The sequence below is a fragment of the Chelonia mydas genome, chromosome 15, assembly GCF_015237465.2.
Source record: "Chelonia mydas isolate rCheMyd1 chromosome 15, rCheMyd1.pri.v2, whole genome shotgun sequence".
Taxonomy (NCBI): Eukaryota; Metazoa; Chordata; order Testudines; family Cheloniidae; genus Chelonia; species Chelonia mydas.
Window position 1 is genome coordinate 26,837,403 of NC_057856.1, and position 27,567 is coordinate 26,864,969.

At 37.8% G+C, this 27,567-nt stretch overlaps 2 protein-coding genes across 12 annotated transcripts in view; one reads left to right on the forward strand and one right to left on the reverse strand.

Annotated features, from left to right (window-relative positions):
* Positions 1 to 3,916: 3,916 nt before the first annotated feature.
* Positions 3,917 to 27,563, reverse strand: RSRC2 (arginine and serine rich coiled-coil 2). 11 transcript variants are annotated; one of them, XM_037878607.2, is made up of 11 exons: positions 27,366 to 27,511; positions 25,586 to 25,713; positions 20,478 to 20,634; positions 19,478 to 19,521; positions 15,332 to 15,522; positions 14,526 to 14,669; positions 9,892 to 10,014; positions 9,322 to 9,401; positions 8,173 to 8,405; positions 6,572 to 6,661; positions 3,917 to 4,554 (listed from the first exon to the last, which is right to left on the reverse strand). In XM_037878607.2, exons 2-11 carry the CDS (start codon positions 25,613 to 25,615, stop codon positions 4,375 to 4,377), a joined length of 1,272 nt encoding a protein of 423 aa, XP_037734535.1. In that variant the 5' UTR covers positions 25,616 to 25,713; positions 27,366 to 27,511; the 3' UTR covers positions 3,917 to 4,374. The 11 variants fall into 11 exon arrangements, with proteins under 11 accessions (XP_037734535.1, XP_043385664.1, XP_037734536.1 ...); XM_043529729.1 differs by lacking the exon at positions 25,586 to 25,713 and having other exon boundaries at positions 8,173 to 8,402; positions 27,366 to 27,563; XM_037878608.2 differs by lacking the exon at positions 25,586 to 25,713 and having other exon boundaries at positions 27,366 to 27,528.
* KNTC1 (kinetochore associated 1) overlaps positions 27,047 to 27,567 on the forward strand; it is an 84,477-nt gene continuing 83,956 nt past the window's right edge. Inside the window, exon 1 of the mRNA XM_043529727.1 lies at positions 27,047 to 27,093. The gene's annotated coding sequence lies outside the window, so the exon portion shown is untranslated. The remainder of the gene's footprint in view (positions 27,094 to 27,567) is intronic.

Sequence of the window (27,567 nt, forward strand, 5' to 3'; positions counted from 1 at the left end):
TGGAGCTGCGGCCAGCGCATCCCTGCGGTCCATGCCACTTCCCGCAGCTCCCATGGGCCATGAATGGGGAAACGGAACCGTGGCCACTGGGAGCTGCAGGCAGCCTTGAAAATGTAAACAAATTGTAGCAGCCTGCCAGCGGATTACCCTGATGGGCTGCATGTGGCCCATGGGCTGCAGGTTGCCCACCACTGGTTTAAAAGAAGGGCAGTGGCCATATTTTATTTTGCAAAATAACACCAGTGGAACTAATGAGACTCATTTCATGCTTTGATCAGTTTACTTGTGTTCTGCTCTTTTTCTTTGTTTTCAAAATGTAACCTCTTTAAACAGGGATTGTCTTCTTGCGTCTTTGTCCAGTGCGCATCAAAATGAGGCCCCAATTCTGATGAGGATCTTTGTCTGGTGCCACAATAATGTACATATATGCATAGAAGGATCTAGCATCTCTTGTACACGTAAAAAGGGAACATAGATAGGGTCTAATGCTAATTTTACTCTCCTATGGTGAAAAGGATCCCAAAAAGCTGTTCAAGATCTTCTGAGGACACTCTAGAAATACAAAATATTAACAGGGTTCTTAAAGCAGCAAATATAGGACTTTCCAACTAATATGAGAAATAAAACCCATATTTCAGATGACAGCGCCTGTATGTAGCATTGTTTATTGATGTTATTTATTACACATAATACTGCAAATCTCTACCCATAGCCTGTGCTCAGAAACTAGCTAGAACCACCTGTATAGCTACCTTGCCCTGCCTAACAGAAAGGTAGGAACTGAGAACAGACTACCAAAAAGCTATTGCTATACTTTTACTAAATGCATAGATAGCAGGCACAGCAGAGCACTCTCCCCTTTGGCCAGTGATTTCTTGAAAAAATGTTACTTTCTGTTTTCAGCTTACAGCTTACTTCTTCAAAAGACAGACCTCACTAGTTTTAACAGGGGTGGGGAAAGGTACTCCACAAAGCTCATCATTTTTGCTTATATCAAGCATGGTAGATTGCCCTTAAAGGATAGAAATAGGACCCGACCAAATTCACAGTCCATTTTGGTCAATTTCATGGTCATAGCGTTTTTTAAATTGCAAATTTCACAATTTCAGCTATTTAAATTTGAAATTTCGTGGTGTTGTAATTGTAGGGGTCCTGACCCAAAAAGGAGTTTTGGGGAGTCACAAGGTTATTGTCAGGGGAGTTGCAGGACTACTACCCTTACTTCTGCACTGCTGCTGGCAGCGGCGCTGCCTTCAGAGCTGGGCAGCTGGTGAGTGGTGGCTCTGACTAGGAGCCTAGCTCTGAAGGCAGAGCCGCTGCCAGCAGCAGCGCAGAAGGAAGTATGACATCGTATGGTATTATTCTTACTTCTGGGCTGCTGCCTGCAGGGCTGAGCCCTCACTCAGCAACCACCACTCTCTGGCTGCCCAGCTCTGAAGGCAGCAGCGCAGAAGTAAGGGTGGTATGGTAGGGTGATGGTATTGCCATCCTTACTTCCATGCTGCTGCTGGCAGGGCGCTGCTTCAGATCTGGCTGCCAGGCCCTCTGCCACTCTCCAGCCGCCCAGCTCTGAAAGCAGCGCAGAAGGGTGGCAATACCATGACCCCCCTACAGCACCCTTTTCAGTCAGGACCCCTCATTTGAGATACGTTGGTCTCCCACATGAAATCTGTACAGTATAGGGTAAAAGCACACAAAAGACCAGATTTCTTGGGGGAGACGAGATTTCACGGTCCATGATGTGTTTTTCATGGCCATGAATTTGGTAGGGTCCTAGATAGAAAACCAAATTGTCTTGTAAAGAAGGTTCTCCTGTCAGTCACTGACTGAAAATAGCACATTCTTCAGTATGCGAAAATTTTTACAACTTCTATGGATTGAGAAGCATAAATCTTTATATTCAAATGCTCCTTTCCTCCTACTCCCAAATAGCTTGAACACTTACTTCAAGGAAATAGAAATTAAGTGAGAAGTAACTCTCTTTTACACACATTTAATCTAATACTCACTTTGTTCCTGCTAATTGGTTGGAAAAATTCAAGTTTAATTTGATAAACTTCTAACTTTTTCAACAGTGAAATTACTCTCAGAACTTTGACACAGAAATGGAACATACCATTTCTTAGTCTGTTTGAAGTCAAAATGGCCAGTATTCGGAGCAATTTCTTTATGAGCAAATCCTGTTTAGGAACTTTGGAAAGTTGTGGAAAGAGGAATTTCTCCATTTCAATACTTAAGTTTCATGATTCCATATGTCTGTGATAAATACATTTCTTCTGTTTCAACAAATCTATTAGAGCAGTGTTTTTCAACCTGTGGTCTGTAGACCCCTTAGGATCTGCAGACTATATTTAAGATTTCCCAAAGGGACCACATATCCATTTGACATGTTTTTTTATATTCCACAAATGAAAAAAGATTGAAAAAAATCACTATTAGAGTTTAAATTAAACACATGATCACAACAATAGTAGTAAGTCTTCTGTGACGAATTCTCTATTACTCAATTTTTTTATCACAATGAAAAAAAGCACAATTGCCTTTCATTGCCCAGCACTCCAGAATTTTGGTCTTTTGGTACTTTCAAGGATGTGACCTAACAGGATGTTAATTCAACTTTTGCTTATTTGTTGGAGATGGAAAACTTCTTCCACTTGAAACCATGCATTTCTACACACGATATTCTGAGAAGGCATACAGATTTGTGCCTGTAGCATTTTTTTAAGTTATTTTAGGAAACAGACTAAATTGGAGTGCTCACTTAAGAGAAAACACAGGAGGAAAGTTTAATTTACCCACTTCTTCTCCTGTTCCCCATATTTAATCTCCTCAATACATTTTCTTTATTTCTTTCCCTAAACATTGAAATGTTTCCATGTATCTGTTTGAGAAAGGAAACCAATTTTGTATCGTCAGTTTTATTCACAAAGTTTTATATCACTTTACAGTAACAAAAAAAAGAGAAAACCTCAGCCAGTCCAGTCTTCAGATAGGCCAAGGGTTAGACCAACCATGAGAATCACCAAGATATGCCTCTCACATCTTACAGAAGCATAAGTAGTCATCTAGAACTCAGACTAACAAACTGATATGGCAATGTGTGAGCTACTTGATCATTTCAGCAGAAGGTTTGGGTGGGGTTGTGGGAGGAGCAGCAGGGTTCTGCATTTCTCTATTCCACCCCCATTCCAAGCCCTCTTTTAGGTGGTAGAACAGACTCTTGCCTCAGATCCCCCCTGCCTGTAGTTCCTCATCCTCCAGCTGATCAAGGCCTTCCTGCTCCTCAGCTTGTTGCTCCCTGTTTTGGCCCAAGAGGTAGAGGGAAACTTGTGCCTCTCTGCCACCAAGGCAGGGCTCTGCTTGTAGGTCCAGCATAAATTAAATTCACTGTATGGGGTGTTGTCCCAGCATTGATTTATGTTGTGGTCAGGGAAAAACACTGATTTTTTCTGGTGTAAGGGTGTAATTAATTAGAGTACAAAATTTAGCAAGTGGTAGCGTCTTTGAATCCAAGCAATGGAGAGCATCTAGCCAACAGGAGACTAGGGAGGAAGGGGGTTTGGCTAGGGATGAAGGAGTAGCTCAGGGAAGTGGTGTATTTCACCCTCATGGGAAGACTAATCCCTTGCTTAGTAGGTGCTGGGTTTTCCAAAACCTGCTAATACATTGGGACACATTATGTACACCATAGTAACAGTCAAGCATAAACTGACAAGTTAAAAAACAAATGTTCCGTACCCATTACTATTATTTTAATACCACCCCTCTGACATTCACCTTTCTTATTCTACTACAGAGCTCCCTGTGCTAAAGTAATAGCTGGAAATTCAACATAACTTTTAAAAATTACTTATGGGTGGGATAACTTAAAAGAAACCGATTAAAACAAGCTTTTAAGTAAACTTAAAAATAACAGTTTAGAGAAAAACATGTTTATTAACCAGGTTTTTGCACTGGATTAATGTGCCAATTGGCCAATCTGCTAGATAACATCTACACAATGTTTCTTTCATGTTTCAAGAGTTGAAAATAACTGTACAAGGTTAAAGTACAAAAGTACACAAGACAGTGGACACGAAATATCCATGTATGAGTTTACCCCAGCTGCTGCTTTGTTTGAAAAAGTAGAACTTTAACTAAAAAATACTGTCCTTCTATAGTTCTGTCAAGTTTAATGGAAGTGGGTATAACCTGATTACAACACTAACACCAGTATCACTGATCTCATATTTACAGAAAAATTGTACTTTTTCAATAAATTAAAGTCAATGCAACACCCATGCAAGCTAGAATGCTAGCTTTTTGGTGAACAAGGACCCAACCTCAGAACGGGAATCATTCACAAAGTCCCAGACTTTAAAATCATGTTCTTTTTCAAATTGCATCCATTCCTCGCATTGAAGATGTAAACCCCAATCCCATCCCTCTTTGTGTATGAGTCTGTGATCGTGCCATCTCATATTGTGCATCCAGATTTCTGAATACTTCTTCCTGTTGCTTCAGAGTTTTATAACTTTCTTCATCAACTGAACTACAACCAGCTTCATCTTCACTCTAGAAATTAGACAAGTGATTTACAGAAAAAGATTAAAACATTATTAAACAACCGTCAAAACATTAATGTATTATAGCTGTTTTTTAAGCTTCATACAAGACCTTTTACTTGGCTGTTTGTAGCAGCTGGCAATAATGATTAGCAATAATATGAACTATGTGCCAGAAGGGGCATTCAAGTGTAATGACACTTAGCAAAATTGATTAATTTTAAGTTAGTTCCCCTCACCTATGAAAAACATTAATATTGAATTATACTAAACATTTGCTCAGCTTTAAAAAAAGCTAGACTGAAATCAACATTTGGATATTTAACAGTAAGGTAGAACAATTTAAAGTTGGAGGTGAAATCCAGTAACAACTGGAATTGTTTTTTCTAATTTACTAGTCTGATCATCACTTCACTCCCAAATAATAAAACATGTTTCTTCCTTATTCTAAATGGATTTTTTTTTTATTAGTACAAAGTAGGGCTGTCGATCAAAAGCAGTTAACGCACGCGATTAACTAAAAAAAAAAAATTAATCGCGATTAATCGCACTGTTAAACAATAGAATACCAACTGAAATTTATTAAATATTTTCGATGACATTTTCATTTATATATTGTATCGTGTTGCAATTGATTTCAAAGTGTATATTATTTTTGATTACAAATATTTGCACTGTAAAAAAAACCAAACAAACAGAGGACATGCTTCCATGCTGATGATGCTCATTAAAAAGTGTTAATTAAATTTGTGACTGAACTCCTTGGGGTAGAATTGTATGTCCCCTGCTCGGTTTTACCTGTCTTCTGCCATATATTTCATGTTAAAGCAGCCGCAGATGATGACCCAGCACATGTTTTTCATTTTAAGAACACGTGCACTGGAGATTTGACAAAACGCAAAGAAGGTACCAATGTGAGATTTCTAAAGATAACTACAGCACTTGACCCCAAGGTTTAAGAATCTGAAGTGCCTTCCAAAATCTAAGAGGGACGAGGTATGAAGAACGCTTTCGGAAGTCTTAAAAGAGCAACCTTCTGCTGGTGGCATCTGACTCAGATAATGAAAATGAACATGCACTGGTCCACACTGCTTTGGATTGTTATCAAGCAGCACTGAAGCATGTCCCCTGGTATGGTGGTTAAAGCATGAAGGGACATATGAATCTTTAGCGCATCTGGCACATAAATATCTTGTGACGCCGGCTACAACAGTGCCATGAGAACGCGTGTTCTCACTTTCAGGTGACATTGTAAACAAGAAGCAGGCAGCATTATCTCCTGAAAATGTTAAAGAAACTTGTTTGTCTGAGTGATCGGCTAAACAAGAAGTAGGACTGAGCGGAGTTGCAGGCTCTAAAATTTTACATTGCTTTATTTTTGAATGCAGTTTTTTTGTACATAATTCTACATATGCAAGTTCTACTTTCATGATAAAGAGATTGCACTACAGTACTTGTATTAGGCAAACTGAAAATTATTTCTTTTGTTTTTTTACAGTGCAAATACTTGTAATCAAAAATAAATATAAAGTGAGCACTGTACACTTTGCAGTCTGTGTTGTAATTGAAATCAATCTGAAAATGTAGAAAACATCCAAAAATATTATTGTGATTAATTTTTTAAAATCACTTGACAGCCCTCGTACAAAAGAATTATCTGAATTAAATTTATATACATATCTGCAATTACTAAATAATATGTTTAATAACTCTGTGTAGCTAACTACTGACGGTGAATATTGAGTTGAGTTAAACTACAATGGTTTCTGTGCCAAGCCTGACAGACAATTTAGTCAGAATCTCCTCAAAGCAAGTTCAAGAACTTCTTCTTGAATTGGGAAGTATTTCTGATTTAAATTCACAAACAGCATCTTAACATGAATTCAAGTTTTTAATTTTGGAAAACCCCAAAATGTGGTCTCTGCTATTTTAAAGCAATTTAAATGGATATTAGTCAGTCATAAAACACACTCTTAAGGAATATTAAGATTATAGACCCAAATACAAAGAAATTCAGAACTCCATACCTTAATGCCCATTAGTTTTCTGAATTTGACATTTTGGTCCTTGTTTCCAAAATTCAATTTCTCCCATATTTCTGCAGACTGTGATTTATCCTACAAGAGTAGGAAACAATTACACAAATTTAAAAGTTTTTCAGAACATTTCCAATAAAGTTACAACTCAAGTAGTAACAAACAGACAGAAAGATGCCTTAAAAAGATTGACACTAAGGGGTCTAGACAATGGCCTACTTTGGTGGTATTATTCTCTATTGCCATATAGAAGTTCCCAGTTCAAATTTTTAGTCCAGGTCTGGTGTTGTAGGTCAAGAAAGGGTGGAAGTGCTGTTGAAACACTAAACCCTCATTATAACTGCTCAGAAGCAACATTTCTTACAACTAAGCAGGAGTTCTGATGAGCTCCAGAAGGGAAGCTGGTTCATGATTATGCTTCCCAGATAACACTTACTACTTTGAACATACTGGTGGTGACAGACTGAGTCCCCCTGAACTTCTTTATTGCAGTAGAGCTGATGGGACATGAACATGTGTAGTTTATCTTTACTATTATACTTTATGGGACACTGGAGTTTTTCTGGCTGGCAGTGTCTCTTATTTTGTCCAACAGCATAGTTTGAAGCTTTCGCTGCTTTTCAATCTTTCACTCTATAATAGACATTAAGTAGAAAGTGAAATTTGAAAAATCCAAATATAAAAAGTAACCTGAACTTTTTATTAAGGTAATTTGGTGGCAATGAATCTGATGTACCACAAACTCTTTATAGCAACATATGGTGTTTACAGCCACTAAACACTAATACCACATCCTTGGCACTGGGAGGTGGAAAGTTGAAACTCTACTCAAATCCTGACTTGCTTTCTATAAATTCAACTACCCTCAAAACCTTTTTTTTTTTAAAATTCAAAGATCTGTATTTTTGTAAATACTATTATAAATCTGACAGCCTAAAACGAATAAGGATTTAAAGACTTCAGATTTGCAATTTTATAAGCATAAAACTGTTATCATATTAATGAGCTGCTTTATACCCAAGACATTGTTTTCTAGGCTGCAGAATTCATTTACTGTAAGCCTGCAGTGTGCCAGAAAAACAGCTTACCCAAAGTAAATAATCCAACTTTCACAGTGATGGTATGACAGAAATAATGTTCTGGGGGGGTCAAAGCAGGATAACAGGCTGCATAAGCATTATATTTTAATTTTGTCAGAATGTTACTTCATGGAAACCAAGAGCTTTTACTTCGTTTCTTTAGGCTTAAAACAGGCTGCATATCCCATAGCAAAGGCCATCTTGCAATTGATATTTACTTGCAACCTTTATGCAACCCAAGAAATTTATTTTAAAATTTAATTATGCCTTAGGAGCAGTCTGGGTATCTGGGTTCTTATATGGCCCCCATCACTGTAACATCTGACATTCAAGGAGTAGGTCATTTCTTATTTCCTACACTCCAAATTTAATGTTGTGCTGTTGCTAACAGAAATAGTCAGTGTTAACAAACAATTTCGTTCTTCTCAGTTTAATCTTGTCCCACAGAAAGCAAACATTTTAAACAGATTTATATTAAGATGCTTCCACACTAAAAGTAGAAAAGAGAATTACCCCTTCTTTTTTCCCTTGCCAGAGCATTTTCCGCTTTTTCTCCTGCTCAGCAAACTTCATCGGGTTCACTGCTGCTGGGTTATAATAGCTAGGTACTGCTATTCCAGTCTCTGCCAGTGCTTTTGCTTGTAGTGCTGCCATTTGAGCTGCCATAGCTATTTGAGGAGTTACTTGTGTTCCTGATGCCAGAAGAGCAGCAACATTGATGACAGAACCCCCAGTGGCAGCAGCTGCTGAAGAGAAAGAAAAAAAAAAAGGGGGGGGGAGTGGGGGTTGGAGGGAAATGAAAGTAAATGTTAAAGTTTTGAATAAATTTTCAACACGAGGAATAATCTGTTAGAGCAACACTCCAGTATAATTTTAGCAATTGTTTCTACCTTGCATTATTAGAAAATAGATGGAAAATGTAAGGATGAGACATGGGATGCACTTTAGAAAATAGCAAGGTATGTTAAAAATGGAAGTCTGCAATGAATTTTAGTGAAATGGAGTTAATTTAACATTACATTAAAACTCCCCTTGTATTCTTTTAGACAATTAAAAAAAACTAGGTACACCAAGTTCACAAAATTTGTTTCTGAACCAATAGCTAAAAAAGGAGAACTGCACATCACTCATCACTTTTAAGCAATGAACAATTAAAAGCCAGAAGATAGTGATGCATACTTTTTGGAATAAGGATAATATGTAATATAGCACTTGACTGGAATACCATATGGGAAACTAGAGCACTATTCTTCAATACAATTCTCTCATTTCCTCGGCCAACAGGGGCTCAGGAATGCTCTGGGGTGCTTGTTCAGGCATGGGGTGTGGGAAGTGTCCCCCCTCCAAATAATTAACATGCAGAGTTCTTGTTATCAAGTCATCCTCAGGATGGTGATTGTGGTGCTGGGCACTGATGGAAACAATAAAAACCCCAACAGGAAGTTTTCAAACATTTTCTCATGCAATTGAACACCATATGATCCAAGTTACCATAATTAACTACTGAATAAGGAAAAAAGGGTTAGAGGTATTTCAGTTGGTTCTGCAGAACTGTTTAAGTCCAAGATCTAACAAAGCTACATCCTATTTTTCCTCCCCTTACTGTTCCGTATGAATACTTTAGGTAAAATTTTTTTATTTATTTATTTATTTTTTTTTTACCAGCAACGATTTCCTGTTGTTTCTGTTTTTCAACCATTTCTTTTTCTCTCTGTTCTTGCAATTTCTTTGCTCTTTCCAACCTACAAGTGATTTACATAATAAAAAAGTAATTTAAACACATTAACATGCAAAAGGTTAGCAATACTGGTCAGCTTCCATACAAAAGTCTATTATTTATGTAAGCAAAGTCAGAATGAACATGAATTTTACCATTATTTACACAGAAATCTTGAAGCTCTAAGGGGAAACTAAATTGTAAACATTTAAAGATTTTTTTTTTTTTTTTTTTTAAAAGATTACAGATAGTAGCAAACAGATGCTTAGCAGCAGTAAGGAAAATTGTAAGTAAAATTTAACACCACACACAGGCATCAGTAGTGAATTGGTGGTCTTAATCCAGTCTTAAGTGGATTTGCTGTTCAAATCCCCAAAGCCACAACTGGCATTAACTGGCTGATTCCAGCACTGTAAAGAATCTTGTACTGTCACTATTTGCACTGTCCTTATTAGGTAGGGAAAGTACTTCGGTCTGTAGTATTTGTTAGGGTTTTTTTAAATGAAATTGAGTACCTTCTGGCTAATGCTTCCTGTGCATCCATTGCTGTGTTTCGCCCCCTAAAAGGTGGTGGACTTGGACTTCGGCTGTGACTCCTGCTGAACTTTCGGGGTTTTTCAATTCTCTTCTTTCTTTCTCTGTAAGTGACCATATTAATAAAGAGATCCATTAGTCATTGAAATAAATCCATGTGTATTTTAATATTCCACAAATAATTTAACATTAAAATCCTTCAACTGCTTTCCAAGGACACAGTGGAGAGTTAAAATGTGGGAAGCACAATTACAAATATAAAACAATACATCGGAGGGGCGTGGGGGGGAGTGAATAAATTAAAATACTAGAGGCCATCATTCTGTAAGAGGGGATGTTAGAACACTCAATTCAAAGAATTAAAGTTCCTCCTTATTCATCTCTGACTGAAATCTACAATCTCGAGTTCTTATGCGCTATGAAATTCAAAATTTTAAATATGACATAACAGACGCCCATGGGAGCCTCCCTTTTTGAACCAATACCTTAAGATTGCCAGAAACACACAAAGTAATGGTGTGAAATTCAATAAAATGATTGCAGAAGAGTTCCATACCCCACCCAACACTAACAGGTGGATGTCTGTCCTAAAAATATTATTTTTGATGGGGAAAAGTTTGAAGGAGTAATTTACAGTAATCTAATAATTTTATGAATAGTTCACTATCATGTCAAATACTAGATATTACTACATCTTAAAGTGAAGTAGGAAAAATAACCTTGATAAAAGGTCAAAAAGCGAGCTTAGCTCTGAAAAAATGCATGGCCCTCTAGAGGAGGAATGGTTTTACATACATAGGAAAAACACTGGTCTCGGTACAAGAAAGCAGGATAATAATAAATCTGCAAGATTTCAAAATTGCTAACAGAGGCCCAATCTTGGATAGTCACCTATCACCTGTTGCTTTGCAGATGCTGTGTTCTGACTGGATGATTTTAAACCCTAATAGACTTTCCTTCTGAATCTTTAGACATAAATGAGGAAAATAACTCCATAGATATTTTTTGGCAAGTAGTCCTGCTAAAACTAAGAGCTGTAAAATTAAGATTAAGTTAGAAGAGCACCTTGAACCCAGGGATTCAGAAGCTCATACAAATACCCCTGAAAGGAAACACTGCTCATCTGGAATTTTTATCCAGTGCAGAGAACTCTGAAGCATGGATTTTCTGAAAGCTAGTAAACTGATAAGAAGCTAATTTCAATTATAGAATATTTGGGCACTACAGAAAAATGTTAGAAACTGGACACCAGTTCGTCTGGTAAGCCCCTTCCTCCCCAACAATATAATTCCTGATATAAAGCATGATCGCTTTTGGTTGACTGTAAAAAATACTGCTGCTAACCAATAGCTGCTCAGACACAATGTGAAGCACAACTACCACCGATCCTCTCATCCAACATCACTGATCACTCGATTACAAGACTTCAAAGATTTATTCCATTGCAAGGCTTTTGACAAGAGGAACGTTACAACCACCATATCCTAAATTTCTGAAAGTGCTTGACAAGCAGCAAATTGCAGAGACTGCACCCCACATGGCTCTTAGATAATGCCACAGACAGACTGAAAGTATTTTAAGATGTACAGTGACCGAAGCTTTTGCCATTTGACATTTAATGAAGCATAAATATAAGCTGTGATAAGGAATATGGCTGGTTGGGGACAGAGCAGCTATTTTAAATATTCTGCTCCTTTTTTTCAAAGCTGCACGGATTGCAAACAATTTGCAGTGAACTAACTATCAGAGTAAAGTTGCAAAATACATCAGTTTTCACTAAAAAATTAATGGAGAACAAAAGAGGTCAGTTTACTATCTCATTAGAAGAGATCACAGTCAAAATACTAACTCAGGCACTGTGAAACTTGGCACAGAATTGTATCATTCATCAGAATTGAGTCAATCTACAGCATATGTTTCAGAGACACCTGCATCCCTGTCATAACACCAGTTATCAGAGATTGATCAATGATGTGCCCAACCAAGGCATCAAGAAAATTAAAGAATTTTAACTTCTGTATCTGAGCATTTTACAGTTGGAAAATGGTTGCTGCGTGCTTTATGCACCCCATTCAGATCTGAATCAGAGCGAGACAATGGCAGAACTGCTACCAAGTTATCAATACCAAAAAACAAAGAGTTCAGACTCATCTAAGTGCCCAAAAGAAAGCTCACTTGGAAAACTGAGACTGGGGACTTTCTTGGAAATGGTCACCAGTAACTCAGGCTTTGACAACTATAAATGCTGCGCTGTATCACGGCGAATGCAGTATTTCATAAATAGGAGGCTTCATTTTGTGGTGGAAGTATAACCATGTCTTGCTAATTAAATTTTTGTTGGAGCTCAGTCCAGTGGTTTTACCTCAAAAGACTAACTGAGCTGAGATGTGATACGAAGGCCCCAACTGCTGCGAGAAAAAGCACAAGAGTTGTGTGACCCACACACACTTTATTTCAAATATTAACGACTCATTTTTCCAGGATTTTGATTACGTCTGAATACAGCAATTACCAAAAAAGTGGATTACTGTCATGATCTATTGCAACTCAATACACTGCATATTTTTGGTTGGCAAGGTCATGACCAAACTGAAAACCTTTTATTTTTCCTGCACACTTGCTGCTTGGTTTCAGTTATTTTTTAACTCAGTTCTTGAAGAGGAAGCAAGAATACATGCATGGGAGTGTACATAGGGTCATTAAAATATACGAAAGACAGCTTTTAAATGATACTGAATTGTTTTTGTTAAATTCATGCAGTCTGTAGTTTTAGAACTCTAAGGGAACTGACACATTCCATTCTCCATATTCCCCCCCCCCCAAAAAAACCACCCCAGTTTAAAATCCTACATTAAATATCGGCAGGAGCATGTTCATTATGTCACGTATGTCCCCTCAGCTGTCTTCTGAGAAGTGCATGTTGAAATAATATATCTTTGTGAGAAAAACCATACTATTGAATTCTGTGGCTGATCAGATGAAGTTTGCTGAATATTTCACAAGTGTCATTGTAATATCACACCAGAACCCTGATTTTCATAGTGGAACATACTGGGACACTAAACTGATCTAATGCTAAATAGTCACTACAGATTTCCAAACTAAAGTCATTACCTGAAATATTTGGGTTACTTTATAAGGATGGGAATTTGAATATTTCAGAGGATCTCAGAGGGCTCTGAGGGTGTATCACTTTCACATCTAGGATTCACATGTTTTTCACCCAAGTTTGTTGAACAAAATAAGCATCTACCGCCTATTTTGGATCAGAGCTTGCAGCAAATCATTTGTTTGTTCAGAACAAAAGCTGCAGCATATTATGCAAAAGATGGCAAATGCAACTAGATTCTGATATTCTGAACATTCATGCCTTATTCTGCTGGTAGCTGGCTCCAATGAGGCAAAAGTCTCACTGGGCAGCAGACAGTAGTAAAGATGGTATTACCAAATTTTTCATGTACTTAATTTTGAATTGCAGTAAAACAAGTCTCATCAGCGAGTTTATCTTGAAGTTCCATAGGCAAATTAGTATATTAAAAACACTACTAAGAATACAGGTGCACTATCTCAATATAAGCTAAATAAAAAAAAACAACCAAGAACCGCAAAAGGCTCCAGATCTGTGAAACAAAGCTGTGGAGTCAAGTGCACCAGATATACTGAGGGTCAATATCTTTGATAGCTAGTATTTTCAAGGTGGGTAGCTCCCCTTTCCTGAAGTGTGTTTTACAGAGAAGCACCATCTGGAAACAACAAGATGCAGATACAGTAAAGTTATTTTTAACAAGCACTTTGGCAATCTCACCACTCTAGTAACATCAAACAACAAATTTTGTTGCCTCTTTCATTCTGCACTGTTCTTTTTCTTTTTGAGAACTTTATACTCCAGCTGACTAAACTGAAAGTGTGGCATGAACAGGTTAGATTGAAATATAAAGCGAGCTTGACCAGAAATAATTCAGTCAAAAGTAGTTCAAATGGAATTACACATCTATCAGTAACAAATTATACTTCGTATTCTATACCATCATCCAACAGAGGATCTTAAAAGTGGTTTACAAGTTATTCTTTATAGCTCTGCACTTAAGTAATTCCATTTTATAGCCATGGGAGTTGAAGTCTAAAAACATCATGAGATTTTTCCAAGGACATATAGCAAAGTTGTGGCAGAGATGGGAATTGAAGCCATAACTTTGGACTTAGTTCTGCACTTTTAACAAAGCCATCTGTCCTCTCATTCTGTGGGTTCATATTGTTTTTCAAAATCCTATAATCTATACTGTCTCAGATCATAGGGTCCCCCCAACAATCTTTAACTTGTGGGGTCCCAAGACACTTAAGTTATACCATGGAGTCATTCTCCTAAAAAAAGGTGAGAACCCAACTCTTAGATGGTAAGCTCTTTGGGGCAAATGCATCATCTTATGAATTTGTACAGTGACTAGCACACTGGACTCTCTAGCTATTAATGCAATAGAAAGCTATTTCCATTAAATTATGCCATTTCAGTTAATCTGAACAGATTTTAAAACATGCTACATTTGAGTGGTGACAAAGTCTCTGTGGTCCAGTAACAGCATTTACACAAATGACAAATTAAGAACATAATACTTACCGGCTTCTGCTCCTAGTCCTACTTCGGCTTCTACTTCTATGTCTGTGTCTAGACTTTGATCTAGAACGAGATCTTATACGGCGTTTTCTCTCTCTGCTTCGAGACCGTGACTTTTTTCTATCACGGCTTCTACTACGATGACGCCTGAAAACATACATTCCAGTAATAAAGTTAGTATCTTGAACAATTTAAGTGAGGGGTATGAAAGAAAAAAAACTGAAAGACTACCACTATAAGAAAGCCACTAGTTCATTAAGCAATGTTACTCATTAATACTGATACACAATATGTTAGTGCGGTAACCAGACAACATGAAAAGAGCATTCCAATGCAGGAGTCCCAATTTTCAGAGCTAACTCGAGTTGCTTATCTAAGACAGGAGAACTCTAATACCTTAAACACAAAAAAGGGACAAGCAATGCTCTGACACTAGGAGAAAATGTACGGTCATCGGTGCTTAGGGATTAAATATTTATACAATATACATTCATTGCACAAATTAATATGCATATGTTGGATTAATTTTAGACACTATCAAGCCTTAAAGAGGCTCAATAACTTTACTATCAACTCAGGAAAAAAAAAAATCTGGACTAGCATTAAATGCATTGCATGATAAAACGGGAATCTTTGCTACTTTAGAGTTAACATTCTGCAACAAATCTGTTTTTTTCAAAAACCCAGAGTTAGACACGATTCAGCTGTACACAGGAACTCTAATAAAACTCCAAAGCACTCAATTTTTGTCAAGCACTTGAAGGATAAAAGAGATGATTATTCAATAATCACATATATAGACAACTTACCTTTCACGAGACCTGGATCTTGAATGACTTTTGCCTCTTGATGACTTCCTTTCTTTGCGTTTGTGTCTGTCCTCACCATTTTCAGATGAATTTAGGCTCTCTCTTCCCTTGTCAGAAGAGTGTTCTTTTTCATTGTGGTCCTCAGATTTGTGTTTCTTGGAGGACTTTTCTTTGGACTCGTGTCTTCTTGCCTGTTTTAAGAAGAAGTTGGTTCTTTCAGGAAGATAGTGCAACAAAAAGAGTTAGTATGGTATCAGAAGATAAAAATGATATGTTGTGATGCAACATTAGTAACCTTAGGAGTGTGGCTCAGTCAAGGGTGATGGCTATTTTACTTAATACCATCATCTACCCAATGTTGTAAGTACACACTATCATTTCCCCCACCACCTATCTTAGGTATTTCTAAAGCACCCATGAGAGTACAGCAGAACCCCACTTATCCAATCTAACTGGGACCAGGGCCAAATCAGATAATCCGAAGAATGGGAAAGTGCAAGGCAGCACCATCTTGCGGCCACAAGAGAGACCGCCCACTTCTGGACCTGTGCACGCTGGTTGTTTGGTTAATATGGAGAGCCAGATAATGGAGGGTGAGATAAAAGGGGTTCTACTATATTATTACACTGTTTCCTGACATGACAGTTCAAAGCATTACAAGGAAAACAGTGTTCATCCTCAGTTACTGGTTACACCATCTATAATGGAGCAATGCTAAAAACCTAGCACATTTCCATCCCTACCAGTGTCTGAGCATGTATATACACGCATATACATATTTGTAAATAAAGTACATTTAATTTTTGTCTAGAGACATACCACGTACACAAGCACATTTGTAAACCCAGACATAGCTTCAGACATACATATAACAACTTTTTATTTGAAGTTTAACAATTCTTCTACCCATGATTAAGTACGTACTGATGACTTAAATTAAGGTGTTTATTAAAGTTAAATTTGAGGCCTCACACTTTAGTTTAAAATGGAGATATCCTGCAATGCTGCACTGCAATTTTTTTCTGCATTGCCTCTTTTTAAAGCAGGCTCCTCTTCCTTCTATAGCTGCAGTGCCAAAGTACTTTGGCAAGGTCAGTTCTGATTTTTATCAGTTTTTTCACTGGAGACTAAACCATGACAAACAATTTTTCTTCTTAATATATCCAGCTTATTTACTAGCTGTTTCTAATACAAAATACTGTAGATCATTTAAGAGTGGTAGCCATGTTAGTCTATAGCAGCAGAAAGAACGAGGAGTACTTGTGGCACCTCAGAGACTAACATTTATTTGAGCGTAAGCTTTCGTGGGCTAAAGCCCACTTCATCAGATGCATACAGTGGAAAATACAGCAGGATATCTATCTATACATACATACACACACACACACACACACACAGAGAGAGAACATGAAATAATGGGGCTTGCCATACCAACTCTTAATGAGACCAATCGATTAAGGTGGGCTATTATCAGCAGGAGAAAAAAAACTTTTGTAGTGATAATCAGGCTAGCCCATTTCAAACAGATGACAAGAAGGTGTGAGTAACAATAGGGGGAAAATTAGTATGGGGAAATAGTTTTTACTTTGTGTAATGACTCATCCACTTCCAGTCTTTATTCAAGCCTAATTTAAAGGTGTCCAGTTTGCAGATTAATTCCAGTTCTGCTGTTTGTCGTTGGAGTCTATTTTTGAAGTTTTTTTGTTGGAGAATTGTGACTTTTAGGTCTGTAATTGAGTGTCCAGGGAGGCTGAAGTGTTCACCAACTGGTTTTTGAATATTATAATTCTTGACATCTGATTTGTGTCCATTTATTCTTTTGCATCGAGATTGTTCGGTTTGGCCAATGTACATGGCAGAGGGGCATTGCTGGCACATATCACATTGGTAGATGTGCAGGTGAACGAGCCTCTGATAGTGTGGCTGATGTGATTAGGTCCTATGATGGTGTCCCTTGAATAGATATGTGGGTTAGTGTTTTTGTTGTGTGGTGTCTGGTTGCTGGGGAGTATTTGCTTCCGGTTGGGGGGGCTGTCTGTAAGCGAGGACTGGCCTGTCTCCCAAGATCTGAGAGTGAGGGATCATCCTTCAGGATAGGTTGTAGATCTTTGATGATGCGCTGGAGAGGTTTTAGTTGGGGGCGGAAGGTGACGGCTAGTGGTGTTCTGTTACTTTCTGTGTTGGTATGGCAACCCCCATTTTTTCATGTTCTCTGTATATATCTTCCTACTGTATTTTCCACGGCATGCATCTGATGAAGTGGGCTTTAGCCCACGAAAGCTTATGCTCAAATAAATTTGTTCATCTAAGGTGCCACAAGTACTCCTCGTTCTTTAGACCATTTAAGTCATTTTAAAAAATCGAACTATAATCATATAGCAGTATCAGCGCAAATCCTACGTTTTTAAAATACAGTCATTTTACAGGTTCAGCTAAATCTGCTCTAACCTAATATTGAACATTTAAATATCCTTTTCCCCCAACTACCTATTTATCACTTAAAATAGTCAAGCCTGGAACAGACTTGTCATAATTAGATAATACCAACAATAAGCTTTTAAGATGTTTTCATTCAGATCCTTTAAACTAAACTTTTGCTGGTAAATTTCAAATTTTAGAAATGTACTAGATCCTTCATTACACACATTTCTAACAAACTGGAAATATCTTTGTTATTTTTACAGTCTATTATTATAGTTTTATCTCATAAAATAGCTATAATATATAGAAATATAGTTGAGTTAAACAGAAGTCTATTTTTAGATGTCAGCTACTTAATACTATTCACATCCATGAATACAATGCAAGACATTTTGACCTATATATTCAGAAACAGCTTTTGATGTTTTAGTCTTTAGTTTGGGGTCATTAAACAACTTTAAGAACCTGCAATTCCCAGCAAAAACAATCTGAAAGCTAAGATGTACCATGAGACACTATCCAGGTAACCTATTCATGAAAAACCTGCTCATCAATTAAATCAACCTGCAAGATGTAAAAGGTTCACTGAGACCTAACAGTATAGTAAAACGCTGGAATTATTTATAAGTGAAGAAAAAAAAACTTTCTGTACATTTAGTGTAATGAGAATCTTTTTTTAATTTCAGTCTTCTAGACATACACTCAGTAATAAAACACCATTACATCCCATAACTGATTTAAGATATTTTTAAGGGAAATATGAGTTTGAATGACTAATAGTTACCTTATCATGAAGTAGGCTTATAATTTTGCTATCTGAGTCTGGAGCGTCTTCAGTTCAGTCTCTTCGCGCATTAGCACGCTGAGTATGATTTATTATAGAAATGTTATCATGTGATCTAAACAATATAGTCAATTTCACAAAAACTCCTAAATTAATTGTTACAGAGCTTCCATTGGGATGGGGGAAGGGAAAGTTCCTGTCCCACATTAAAATTTTAGGAGTTCCCCATCTACCCAGCCTATTACTGCCCCACGTGACAGCCTCCCTCCTGGCTACTTCTGCTGCTCCTTGTTTGCTCCTTTCACCTCTTCTCTGGTAGGTAAGTCAGTTATCTCCAATGTACCATTGCTACTGCCTCTTCTCATTCCCCTTGCCTTCGATTTTTAAAGAAGCCCTCTGTGAGCTCTTTGCTGTCACAGCCACACTTCCAGCTGACTCTTGCTGAAATTGCTACTTATGTAATGCTGCAGCATTCCTTAAAACTCGAAGTTGCAATCATCAGAGTTTAGTCAGTGGGGATTTCTTTTGAAGAAATATCCTGAGGTAGATGGGTATTCAACATTGAGACCCCTGAGCAGGGGTCAGGCATCAGAAGACGTAAGGCTTCTGGTTAATGGAAGCTCTGTGAGATAGTCACCAAGAACACCAATTCTACTTCTCCATATGAAATTTTAATTTGGCTGTTTCCACAAGAAGTTTAAGTTACCAGTTTCTGAATGCAATTTTGCTATAAACTGATTACCTTCTTGTCAAAATGATGGCTTCAATCATGCTTCACTATGATAGGTACTCCATACCCATTTAAGTTTATGAGTTTCCAATGGTTTTTTTGTACTTACCATAAAGTCATTTATATATTGTTTTACACACACGCACATGACTACAAGATACTTTTAAAGATGTATTGTACAATTACCTAAGCACTACAAAGTGTTAATTACCTCTTTGCTTCTGCTCCGGCTTCTGTGTTTTCTTCCTTCGTTATCTGAAGAAGAAAATATTTGTTATTTATCAAGTAAACGTGAACTTTGTCTAGTTTTATTAGTTTATACTCATTTAAGTTACATTTAGCTTTTCAACCCCACAAAGTCAATAATAAAAGTTTAACAAAAGTTAAAAACTATACTTAAAGACTCCTTATCTATGTTAGAAACCATATTATTAGAACAGAGAATTTTTAAAATTTGTTTCTTTTCACCGTTTATGCTATTTACTTTTGCCTGATTAGTTTGTTTCATACTTACTTCCTGATCAGCTAGAACATAATTGTTGTATTTAGGATATAAACCATGGAGTAAAGTGTCTTAATCCAAACACATCTAACAGAAGACACTTACACATCAGGTTTTCTAACTATTTCTAATACTTATGAGTCGCCAAGAAAAATATCCATTGGGCTTTGGAAAAATATTCAATTTTTATTTTCAGCACATGAATCATTTAAAAAAGTTAGCAAGTCTCAGTACAAAGTATTTCAAAAACAGCGTTAGGCTCAGAATTAGTAGAGTTCCAGACTTTCAGCTTCTCAATCTTAAGCCACCAGCACCAGACTTCCGAGAGCAACCTTTTCCAAAGCTATATTTTAAAAATAGAGATTCAAGTTCTGCAAGTGTGCACGTTTCTATTTTAGAGTATTTTTAAACATTGTATTCTACTATAAGAAATTAAGTTCAGGCAGATACGACTAATATGTCAGTTTTCTTCAAAAGGATGTGGACAGTAACACAGCCAGGATGAAATTTACATGTTTTGCTGGTAGTGAATCCACAGGAATCAAGAATTTTATTCTCTATCAGAGATAATTTATAACTTGCTTCATTAACTTATTTGCACATCTCCAGAACTTCCTGAGCCAGGATCAACTTTATACACTATGACAGCATTTTACAATCTGTTATAATAAATACCTATACAGGTAAAGCGACATCACTTTGACCATACCTGACTTCCGTTTTCTTTCCCTTGAGTGTGAACGCGATCTTGAGTAATGATGTTTTGAGGTTCTAGGAGAATTAGATGCATCTGACTGTTCCTTTTTCTTCTCTCTCTCTGGGGATGATTTTTCTGGGGCTATTCCATCTCGTTCTGTATCGCTACCCTACATGGATAGATTAAAATATTTTAAACTTAAGATCAAAGATTTTTTTCTTTTTAAATTCAAAGAGAAGATAATGAGATACACTACCACATAAGCTGCTCTTTTTACCTGGGATCTTAAAGTGTTCAACTAAATCAGACATCTTTTAAAATTAAAACATTCCAGGATGACTTGATTTTCTATCTAGTGAATGTTATGGATACATAATCATTTTGTCTCCATGTTTGTGTACTAAAATGACAGTTGCTCTTTACACCGTTATCAAGACACGCTGCATCCAGTCTAGTGTGGAAAACAGAATTACTAAGAACGTCACCCAAAAGCAGCATAACCATAAAAGAACAACACTCTTAAAGAAGAAGATTGGACTTTCATAAATGAGCTGGGTTTGTTTTCTTTTTAACCTTTCAGTGAAAAATTGTCACCTTCTGAATTGTTTGGTACACATTTAATTTGTATACCATTTGAAGTTTTTTTGAATTTCTCCAAATTATGTTATTTATCTGTGCATCCTAATGCTGCTTTTATAAATTCATATCACTAAGGTTACTTCTGGTGCATGATGCTGTACAACCAGGTCAGATTAAATCATGTTATGAATCAGGGCACAACAGAGCTAAAACACGGTGCTCTAAGCACCAAAATCTGCAATGCAGAATTGGCCTCAAAGAGACATGAAATAAAAAACAAAACAAAACAGTATCCTTACAGAGCTCCAACCTACTAAGTGTTAAACAATGGTCAGCCATATAGCAGTGCTACTATTAAAATATCATTCTGTGTGAAATGCGTGTTTGTAAGAATAGGAGGGATCCATACACGTTGTGTCTCAATGATTTCTGTATCAGATCTGCTCAATTTGCAAGAACATGCTTTTTCCACTCTTCCCCAGTTTTGTTGTCAGCTCCACGAACTCACCTTGGTATCTGACATTTAAGATGAATTCTTTCCATTTCATGCATCACCAGCAAGACATTTTGCAAAGCCAAATTATGCCTTCATTTGCACCTATGCACTCTCACTGATTTCTGTGATTCTGACAGGTGAAATGAAGGCATAATCAAACCTGTGAAGACAACTAATTGGCTTGAAGAATGCGTTACTGGTGACAAGAGGGACAGAATCCAGTTTGACTAAGCCCAGGGTGAGTTTGTATGGCTGACAGAAAAGCCATGCTTTTACTGGCAAACTGATGTAGAAATCAGTTAGACAGCAAATATGGAACACTACCTTGATTTTTTTTTTTTTTTTTTTTTTTTAAAACAGCATCAATTTCAGGGATAGAACCAGATTTTAACAGGGAGAATTTAAAAACCTAATGATTTAACAGCGGGAGGGAGGAAATCAAGAAAAGCGGGTTATATCCGTTTTTTTCACTGTAAATTATTGTAAGATTTTCTTTTTTAAAATAAACCTATTTGAAATGAACTCTGAATTCAGTACAAAATATGTTAAGGCCTAAACTCATTATTTTCTCTGACAACATTAAATTAAAAAATTAATCTGCTGAATACATGAGACTATCAACAACTTTGAATTAAAGGCTCCTTATCTACATAAAGAAAGAATCGGGGGAAAAAAAAAATCTTACTTTTGAAGTCAAGCTTTTTAAATATGGCACAACAGGTCAGCCTAAATAATTTAGGAGACTATCTCATTTTCAAGAGACTCAAACAAGACTAGGAAAATAAGATCCAATCACTAGGCATATCTGAAAATTTTCCTGAGAGGACCTGAAATAGTCTGTTTAATTAATTAATTAATTTAGTTAATCCCTCTGTTTAATAAATCATTGAGTTCTAAATGTGAAACATGCTTTGATAAGAAGTTTATGTATCCAAAACATTAAAGGTTTTGTTGATTAAAATTTCTTTTTATATGCTGTTGTGTGTAATTAAATTAAATTCCAGTCACCTCATCCTACTGCAGCTTGACACAAATCATAACTAAAAAGTTAATTATTTAGTAAATAATCAATATATCATTCACCATTTTCTAACATACTGAAATGTACAATTAATAAGAATCTGAAAATATTAAGCTATATAATTGCTTAAATAGATGTATACAGTTATAGGGTACCCTCCTAAGTTGCAAAAAGATGTACCAAATCTAGTATAAAAGCTCTATTTTGTTGTAAATCAACATGTTTTAATGGTTATATCAACCAATGAGAATGCACCTTTCTTTAGAAAATAAAGGAAGTACAATGGAAAAGTTTATTAAAATCTAGGTTTTCCACTTGGTGATTTAAATCATTATTTAAATTGCCTTAATTTAAATCAATGCACCCTGCTATTTTAGTTATTCTTCTGATTATTCATGTAAAAACAATGCCACAGTAAAAGCTCTTTTATCCAGCAGTTCACCAACTGGCAAGCTCTATAAACCAGCATTTCTGATCTGCACTGAAAGTCCAGTTGGTGCGGAGCCAGCAGAGGTGTGGGAAGGGCTGCAGGGCATGCTCTGGGAGGAAGTTTGGGTCCAGGAGGGGGTTTGGGGCAGGGGGTTGGGGTGCAGGAGCTTGGGTCCCGGATGGGGGGCACTCACCTCCAGCAGCTCCCCGCCCCTGCCGTTGCTGGCAGAGGTGTGGCCAGATGGCTCTGCTGCCTCCATCGCTCCCAGCCCATTGGGCCGGGCAGTGCCTGCAGACGGAGGCAGTGTGCCTCCTTGCAGAGTTGCCTGGCTGCACCTCTGCCAGGAGCAGTAGAGGGCGGGGAGATGCCAGAGGTGAGTGCCCCACCCCATCCGGCACCTCAAGCTCCCCCCCCCCCCCCCCCCCAAGCTCCCTCTCAGAGCCTGTGCCCTGCAACCCCTCTCCCCCAGCACTCCAAACCTCTCCCTCTGAGTTAACCGGCATTTTTAATTTACTGGCACCCCCCATTCCCTCAGCATGCCGGTTAAAAAAGCTTTTACTATATATAGTGTACTAATGGTGAGCTTTTTTCAACTGTGACATTACACAGTCCTTTCACATCTCCTCAATATTCACAATTCACATACTTTAGCCCACCCACTCCATGTTGTCCAGGCAGCTACTCTTTTTTCACTGCTTCCTTCCTTCCACACCAGCATCTTTGCAAAATTCTACTCAAACAACTCGCCTGGGGTGAGAAAGCAAGCAAGCAATTATTATTTTTCTATTATCAGGATCACACCACATATCTCTCATAAAGCATTTATTGTAAACGTGTAGCGCACAAAAATGTATTTTGGATACAAGGTATCCTCCACTTATATATCTTGAAAAAGCAAAAGAAATTATGCACATGATTTTCAAGATACAGCATCCTCCACCTATGTATCCAAAATAAATGTTTGTGTACTAGTCTTTTCAAAATTTGATATTTGGAGATTCTGGTTTTAGATTGCTAATATACTTATATTAACAGAGCATTAGTCCCCAGATTGAATATCTTGACTTTTGCTTGTCTAGTCATATTTAACTCTAAAGTTCCCAGCCCCCAGGAAACCATGGTAGACCTTTAGATAATGGAGCATAAACAACCCCACATTTGCCATTCCATCAGTCCTTGGCATTCCAAAGCTCTCTAACTAGTTTCTCAAACTTTTTAGAGAGAGGGAGTGCTTCAGAGTACTGTTGGTACAGTGATCATGTGGGATATTTGCAGATGCCCACAATTAATGAGTTTCACAGGATGATTTATATTACGGTGTCAAAAAAATTTCTGACGTGTTTTATTTTCAACAACTCAACCAGTGTCTGTTATTTCTTCAGTTGGAGTATATTTTTAAGATGTATTTTAAAAAGCTGACTTTAAATTTTAAACCCATTTTCTTTGGAGAATTGAGAGATGAAGGGCTGAAGTACCAGTCAAACAAATTTTTTTTTTAAATTTACTGTCTTTTTTGCTGTCCACTTACCATGCCCAGCAGAAAAAATAGTAGAACCTCAGAGTTTCAAACACCAGAGATACGAACTGACCTGTCAACCACATATCTCATTTGGAACCAGAAGGACACAATCAGGCAGCAGCAGACACCCTCCCCTCCCCCCAAAAAGAAAGGGGCAAATACAGTACAGTACTGTGTTAAACTACTAAAAAAAGGGAAAGCAGCATTTTTTGTAAAGTTTCAAAGCTGTATTAAGTCAATGTCCAGTTGTAAACTTTTGAAAGAATAACCATAACATTTTGTTCAGAGTTATGAACATTTCAGAGTTATAAAGAACCTCCATTCCAGAGATGTTCCTAACTCTGAGCTCCTACTGTAAGCCTATTACAACACTGTTCTCTAGTCCAAAAAAGCCTTATTATTCATGTCCAAAATTGCTCATCCACCACTCAGCAAAGTAAGGACACTTCTACACTACACAGAAAGGCCTGAATTCTGCAAAAACTTAGGTACGGGCTTAACTTCACACACTGCAAGTAGTCTTATTGATTTGAGTTGTACTATTCACAATGGGCAAACTTAGCCACATGTCTAAGTCCCTGCAGGATCAGGGCCTAACTGTGAAAGCAAGCTATTGCTCAATGGACTCAATGAGCTGCATCATAAAGCTAATTCATGTATGTGACCCAAGGACCTCTTAATTCCAACAGGCAAAGGGTTACAGAAAGGTCATGAGTATGGTTTGTACCTTATGTTCATTAAAGAATATAATGTGAGGTCTCAAATCAAAGCTGCCGTCACACCGGTCTGTGAAACGTATACACAGACACTATGCAAGGAGCTATGTTTTTAAAGTCAGTATCGAAGTATTAATCACCAGCAAAGGTGAAAAACAGGTTTTCCTCCAGACAGGAGGTAAGAAGTGTGTGTGTCTCTCTCTCTCTGGATGAAGAAAAGGAGTACTTGTGGCACCTTAGAGACTAACCAATTTATTTGAGGATGAGCTTTCGTGAGCTACAGCTCACTTCATCGGACGCAGATTCTCTGGATGTAGATTAAGCAGTATAAACTAACACAAAGATATTCATTTACATACAAAGTTAATGTTAATGAAGTGATGTGACATCAACAGGGAAGTAGCACACAGTAAAAACAAGCCAAGGGTGGGTTTTCTGTCTATGAGCAAAGACAATGAGGCAATGATGACATTCCCTCATCCTGCACCTAGAAAACAAAATGGACAATGTATTTACTATAGAGAACTTTAGGTGAGATAAAGTTCTTTAGATAGGAGATTAACCTGGTAGTTAAATTTAGTCTCTAGAAAGTGTGTTATATTGTTTTATATATAAAGTATTTGCTTCCAATATTCTTACTCACCCTGAATCTTTGAGAATATATTTTTGTTGTCAATGTAAACATATCTAAGGGCTTAATGTTAAGCAAAGTCCTGATCCTGAGTTGAATCTTACAAGCTGGGGTGTTCTGTTCCCTTAAGAATAGCAGATCTGGTAATTGTGTGTAACCTATGTCCGGGGCTGGCTATCACAGGGGAACACTTCAAAAGGCAGTGGAGTACAGGGATTGTTAAACTGCAAGGCACAGTAAGGGCTGGCATGGTCAAGACAAGTAACAGGCTGGTGCATGTTAGGAAGATGACACCGAGTTAAGTACAAGCAAGACTTCCTCACGCTGGAGCAAGCGGGTAACAAGGTGACTCCAAATTCTGGGTACCCTGAGAACCATCACAATGCAGCTCTGGGGTGCATAGCAAATCTAAGATTCTCTCTACTCTCATAAAAATAAAAGGAGTACTTGTGGCACCTTAGAGACTAACAAATGTATTTGAGCATAAGCTTCCGTGACCTACACCTCACTTTTTTGACATTAATTTCCTTCCTATATGTGACAGACTAAATGATCCACATAATCTGACTTGTCAAATACAAAATACCAATTTTATAAATGCAAAATGATTCTATCAAAAATAGAGAAAGATAAGTTTTTCTTTACTTTTACAGCCAAAATTTGCAAGACGTTAGTGATTTCGCCCAATCAGAGAAAACTTGAAGAAACGTGGCTTTCAGAAAGTACCATGCACACCCAACTTCAAGAAATCAAGTCCCTTTAAGGCAGCTCACGTTTGGTGCACCAAAAATCCCTATTTTTGAAAATCCGGCCTACGTTAACTTGCCTACTACATTTTCCTTCTTCGTCAGTTATGTTTGACTTGCATCTTAAAAGTTACAAACACGAATTTTTAATCAGGAATAGAATACAAGATTAAAACCTCAAGCTTAACCAATACTTTAGCCAAAAAAGCAAATCCCCCCTCTTAAGAGCCGCACATATAAAGGAGAAAAGGCGAAAAAGAAGTTTAAGGAAATCTCCCACTAAAGCTACCCATCGGGACAGGTTTTGAGTGCGTTTAAATACTGCGTGTTAGAAAATATGTTTAGATATTAGGTCTATTCCCAAACATGGAGAAAGGTATAAAGGGGCGGGGAGGAACAGAGGGATCCGCAGGGACGCGAGATATGGAGAGTCTAGACTTCAAGGCACCCCTCCCCCTTCGCAGGAGCACCCGCCCCTGAGAGCCAGCAGGTAGCTAAGCCCAAAACAGACGTCCCCAAGACTCTCTGCTTTTCTCGCAAAACCGGGGCGGGGGGGAAGGGAGAAAAGTAGAAACTTCTGGAACAAGAGGCGAAGGTGGCAAGTGGCCTCCCCTCCCCCACACCGAAGCCTATTATGGCGCCGGCAAGGGGAGGAGGCGGGCGCCATTTTGTCTACGCGCGCACCCAGTTCCCCCGACTCAGATGCCCCCGTTCCTCTCGCTTCCCCGCTCCTTAAAATATCCCATGATGAGCAGCACCTACCGCCATACTCGAGGGCTTGGGGTTTCGCTCCCCTCACAGGCTCCTCAAAGGGACCCAGCCTCCCTCGGCGGCTGCGGGCGGCTCTACAGCTCACTGACTGAAAGAGACAGACCCCGCCCGCTCGCTCCACCGCCTCCTATCGGGTACCCGGATGTAACAATGGCCGAGGGAGGATAACCGCAGTGCATTCTGGGGATGAAGG

Excerpts from the sequence above, each read along its gene's own strand:
- RSRC2 (XM_037878605.2), bottom strand. The coding sequence starts at position 23,709 with ATGCTGGTGTGGAAGGAAGGAAGCAGTGAAAAAAGAGTAGCTGCCTGG. Across the intron at positions 20,635-23,637 it reads CATGGAGTGGGTGGGCTAAA|GGTAGCGATACAGAACGAGA; the intron begins GTATGTGAATTG and ends CTATCCATGTAG. Across the intron at positions 6,662-8,172 it reads GGCAAGGGAAAAAAGAAGGG|GATAAATCACAGTCTGCAGA; the intron begins GTAATTCTCTTT and ends CTACTCTTGTAG.